The sequence below is a fragment of the Physcomitrium patens genome, chromosome 15 (genome assembly GCF_059467195.1).
Source record: "Physcomitrium patens ecotype Gransden chromosome 15, ASM5946719v1, whole genome shotgun sequence".
NCBI classification, from domain to species: Eukaryota; Viridiplantae; Streptophyta; class Bryopsida; order Funariales; family Funariaceae; genus Physcomitrium; species Physcomitrium patens.
In genome coordinates, this window is record NC_143424.1 from 11,000,304 (window position 1) to 11,004,856 (window position 4,553).

At 45.5% G+C, this 4,553-nt stretch overlaps 1 protein-coding gene across 2 annotated transcripts; it reads left to right on the top strand.

The window, feature by feature from the left end:
- Window positions 1-501: 501 nt before the first annotated feature.
- Window positions 502-3,830, top strand: LOC112292195 (uncharacterized). 2 transcript variants are annotated; one of them, XM_024540449.3, is made up of 3 exons: window positions 502-838; window positions 1,270-2,259; window positions 2,685-3,830. In XM_024540449.3, exons 2-3 carry the CDS (start codon window positions 1,833-1,835, stop codon window positions 3,323-3,325), a joined length of 1,068 nt encoding a protein of 355 aa, XP_024396217.1. In that variant the 5' UTR covers window positions 502-838; window positions 1,270-1,832; the 3' UTR covers window positions 3,326-3,830. The 2 variants fall into 2 exon arrangements, with proteins under 2 accessions (XP_024396217.1, XP_073395152.1); XM_073539051.2 differs by lacking the exon at window positions 502-838 and having other exon boundaries at window positions 849-2,259.
- Window positions 3,831-4,553: the final 723 nt, after the last annotated feature.

A 4,553-nucleotide genomic window follows, 5' to 3' on the forward strand; every position in this document is an offset into this window, starting at 1 on the left:
TTCAGGACGCTTGTCTGTCCACACACTGCCTTGGACGAAAATTTCCACCTTCTCAACCAATTTTTCTTGTCGCCTCTTCACCATCCCATTGACCCAGCGTTGAATATAACGGCGACCAACGAGGTGGTTAGCAGCCGATCTTCAATTTGACCCATCTGATCGAAAACACTGAATCTCCGAAGAAAAATTGTGAAAGTGTAATGTACTATTTTAACAGAAGCATTCGCTGTTCCCAAACCGACGATAACAGTGATCTCGGGTTACTCATACCAGTATTTGGGATCGATTAGCAAAACACACCGACCTCCACAAATGAATGTCGAACATCTTTTGTTAGATTCATCGAGTATGCAGGTGGGAGGAGGATGGAACATCATGACCAAGCTAGAGTCCATTGATTCCAGCAGGTGCAAATGCGTCAAATTGCCTCTTTCCAATCAGATCAAAACTCCTCCATCGATAACTGTTTCTGGACACAGACACTTTTCTCGTTTTCCTTTTTAGTGAGATGGAAATTCTTTAAAATGCTGTCCCAACCAAACCACACAATTTGGTGCGAAGCGAAGACAACGTGCTGTAGAACTTGGAGAGCCCCACCTGAAGGGGCACGAAAGTCTCCTGTGTACAGTTGCCGAGGAAGAAAAAATTGGCGAAAAGCGACGGTCAAGTCCCTCTAGTCATCGCTGATGTTCAATTGCGCTTCAAGGATGCAGCAGAGGCTAGGGATTCGTATACATAAGGCGTTGGCTTGTTTGGTCTCAATGGTTATGTAGCGATACTGCAGCTATGCTTTACGACTGGTGCATTCAACCCACCGACTCAATCAGTTGAACACAAGGTGAAAGCACGTTTGAAACCCTTCGATGGACATTTCTTACTCCAATCTGGCTGATTGATTGTAAAGAATTGTAGTTGCTGGATTCTTTAAATTCATCACCCACTTGTTGATGAACAAGCTTCTGACTAGTAGATCACAGTGTGAGTGCTTTTTACTGTTGCTGGTTAGGGGATGGCAAGCTTGACTAGACTGCCTTCTTGTGGAAAGACTGTATAGGTTCTAAGAGTTCATAGTTATTTTCGGCGGTCATTTTTTGTGACAATCAACAACCCTATTGAGTAGCCATTCATTTGTAGCGTCAAGCAACCGCTTGGTGTCATCAGATTCGAAGACCACAACGAAGATTCATCTGGATGGTCACCCATGCATCGGTTCTGCTCACATTCTCCATGCTGATAGTAACACCAGTTTGTTAAATACCCCCCTGGCAGGTCGGTTGCTCCCCAAAACATGCTTCAATTGAGGGATCGGTATCCACAATGGCTATTACAGCTGCGATGCAGTTCTAATTAGAGCCGAGTCATTCACAAGCTCACGAACATCCCAAATTCAGCCTGTCTAGAACCAGATTATCAACTAGATTGTCAAGCCATTTTCGGAAACCCTTGGTCGTCGTCCGCGGGCACATTGTGACCGGAAGCTTCAGGTGAAGGGCCATTTTGCTCTTGCCCTGTGAGACTCTGCAAGAATTTTGGGTGATTAGTGAAGGGTTTGCCGTCGGAGAGCTTGCTCAGGGAAAATCCTCAGCAACTAGCGGCCTTGCTGCAACACTCTTCAACGGTTGAATGGTTGCTTCTTGCACAGGAACTTTTCAGAGACAGGTTTGAATGTCCTTGGGAATTTGTGGTATCATGTAGTAGCTCGCACAAAAATTTGAGGAAAATGTTGGATTGGTTCAAATAATAGCAGGTAGCTCCATTCCAGCAGGACCCATTTATGGTGGATAAGAATTAGCATTCAAGGAGAAAGGGTTGAGCTTGCAAAATTGTTTTCCATGGATAATGTCTACACCGAAAAGACTTTGCAGAGGCAAGGCTCAAAGCTGTCGAAACCTCGGCCCACGCCAAGAGTGAAGCTGTGGACCAGGTTGTCGCCCCTGCATTTGTTCCGGCTGTTCCGTGACACTTATGTAAGAGGATGTGTGACCTTTGGAAATAGTTCCAAGGTTAATGCAATTGCTCATGCATCTCCTTTTCAGATAATTTGCGACGACAACACCTTCAGCAGATCAAATTCACGGCACGTCGATAACATGGCCACTGCGCAGGAGCTTCTTGACTTTTCCAGCAAGTTCAGTCGCCAAGGATCGTCTCAAGGATCTCTTGACCTGTCTGGTCATTTCAGTCGCCAGGTCTCAAAGCAGGAAGCGATCCAAGCAGCCCGTGACCCTCGCTCGGCAATGATCATTACTGGCTACCATGGTGCGTTGGCATTGCCCCATCCTTAGTCTATCATGCATAAATCATAATACCAATAGCTCGCATTCGATTTCAGCTCCTTACGATAAAGTTAACCTGCTGCTCATCGTTCTGTTCTGCGCGGTTGTCTTTCCAGCGAACACACAACTACAACTGATAAGCTCAAAGCCGAAATCATATCGAATAAATAAGTAAGGATGAAAGTGATTGTTCGCAATGGTTGATGAATCCAGCAACAACTGCCCCCAATCCGTCTAGGTCTAGTGAACTCAGTTAGTGGAGGTTCTTTGTCCACACAAGGTCTTGATGCACTACTCGACCCAAACACTCTATTGGACTAGGTGCTGCAAAAATCATCTCTAGCGCTAATTTGTATTGTATCACTCTCAAATTCTCATGAATAGCTTGTAGTGGATCATGGGCTTCAGGTTTGACAATGGAGGATTTACAAGGCTACTCTGGCTCTCTCTGCAAGACGGGTGCCTCGGGATTGAGCTTGATTGAGATACAAGGCTACTCCGGCCCCCTACGCACCCGCCCGAGCTTCGACACGGTGCCTGAGAGCGAGCAATTCAAAGATACCAGGAGCTCCAAACTAGCGCTGGAGAACCTGTTCCAAACCTCCGCGCTTCACCCCACGGAATTCCTCCATTCCTCGTCACGAAGAGTTGAGGGGATCGAGCTTTACAAACACGGTCACCTTTCTCCGGGGCACACGACCCTCACGAGAGGAGGCAGTGAGAGGCCAGTGCGCCGACCTCACCCTGGACGCCACCTCGCCTCCGCCTCTGTTTCCCGCATCAGCAACGCGTCCTCCAAGCCCTTGAGCCCCATCACCGACTTGAACTCCTTCCGGGAGCAACCCGACGGAAGAAAGTCGTATGATCTACCACGCGCGTCATCGCGGCGGCGAGAACGGTTCGGGAGCACGAACTCATCAGGAAGCTTGATCAGACCCGTGGACTATGTTGTCGACTTCCCTCGATCCCGATCGAAGAACGCCGCCAACAGGCCGAATCCTTACCGAGAATACGACACCAGAGTTCCATCTCCAACCACGACGGTGTAGATCACTACAAAACCAAGCTTTAACCATATTCCTACGCACAACATTCGTCGCAATCCCCTTCAAGCAATGCCAACGCCACAATCCGCGTCTTCAGGTATCGTCAGCAAAAATTACTGCGACGGCATTGCTGCTGAACCTCCGCTGCAAGCTTCAAATCACAACAACCATAGAGCTGCAAGCCCTGGAGCAAATCAGACCCAACGCAGGGAAGTGGTAATATTGAGGCTATGATTACGCATTCTCATGAGACCCCAGTACATGTAGGTTGATCTCGTATACAAACCAGTGGAGTAATCTTCCACCTCCTGTAGCTTCTATAAACTTCCTCGCAGGAGAAGAAGGGGCCGTAGGAGCTGGAAACACACTGCCCACTGCATCGATGTCGGAGCATCGTTGTTGTGTTTTTTTACAGCCGAAGAGCACAATCGCTGACAAAATCCTGTTCAGGTCCCATTGCGAGTCTACCCGATCGTTCATTTATGAACCGATTGTTTGACTGTGAACATGTCTATGTGATTGTTTGTTTGTTCGATTGAATTTAATGTGCATGATTCGACGAGAAATTGTGTGTATTTTGCAACGCAGTTCGATCTCGTGTCGGTGATGGAAGCTCCGAGCTTCGTGTGCTCGGTACTATTTTTACTTTTTACTTTTTTCATTCTTTTCTATTTAAGTTTATTATTCTCGATAACCAGGTGGTTGCGATTTAGTCTGAGACAATGTTCGTGATTGTTTGCAAGGAAAAAAAATTGGTGTATTAAGTGAGTGTGTGACCCATCAGTGTTTTTGTGTTATTCAGAAAAGTTTGATTGGGGATTTTGTGCATGTCTAAAAATTATAATTATGCAGTTTTTGATCTTTAAATGTATTACTTGTCGATGGCTGAAAAGGCTTGGAGAATAATGATGGGAACTCCACAAAGGATGGAACATCAACTCTGAACGACATTGCCGTTAGGGCAAAGTTGTAATTGTAGTTAGATCTAGAATCTGTTATAGTGGGTTTTATTGTTGTATTTGAAGAGAATAGGGATTAACAAGAAGTAGGATTAGAATTGCCTTAATTAAGTTTGCGGCATTTTTATGTTTTTTTATATCAAAAGATTGTGGAATTGCATTAACACTTTAAGATTAGATAATCTAGCAAAATGATTTTGTGCTTAGAAAGAGTGTATAATAAATTGTTAGCAGTGAGATGTTAGCATTAATGATGAGTAGAGACAACAACA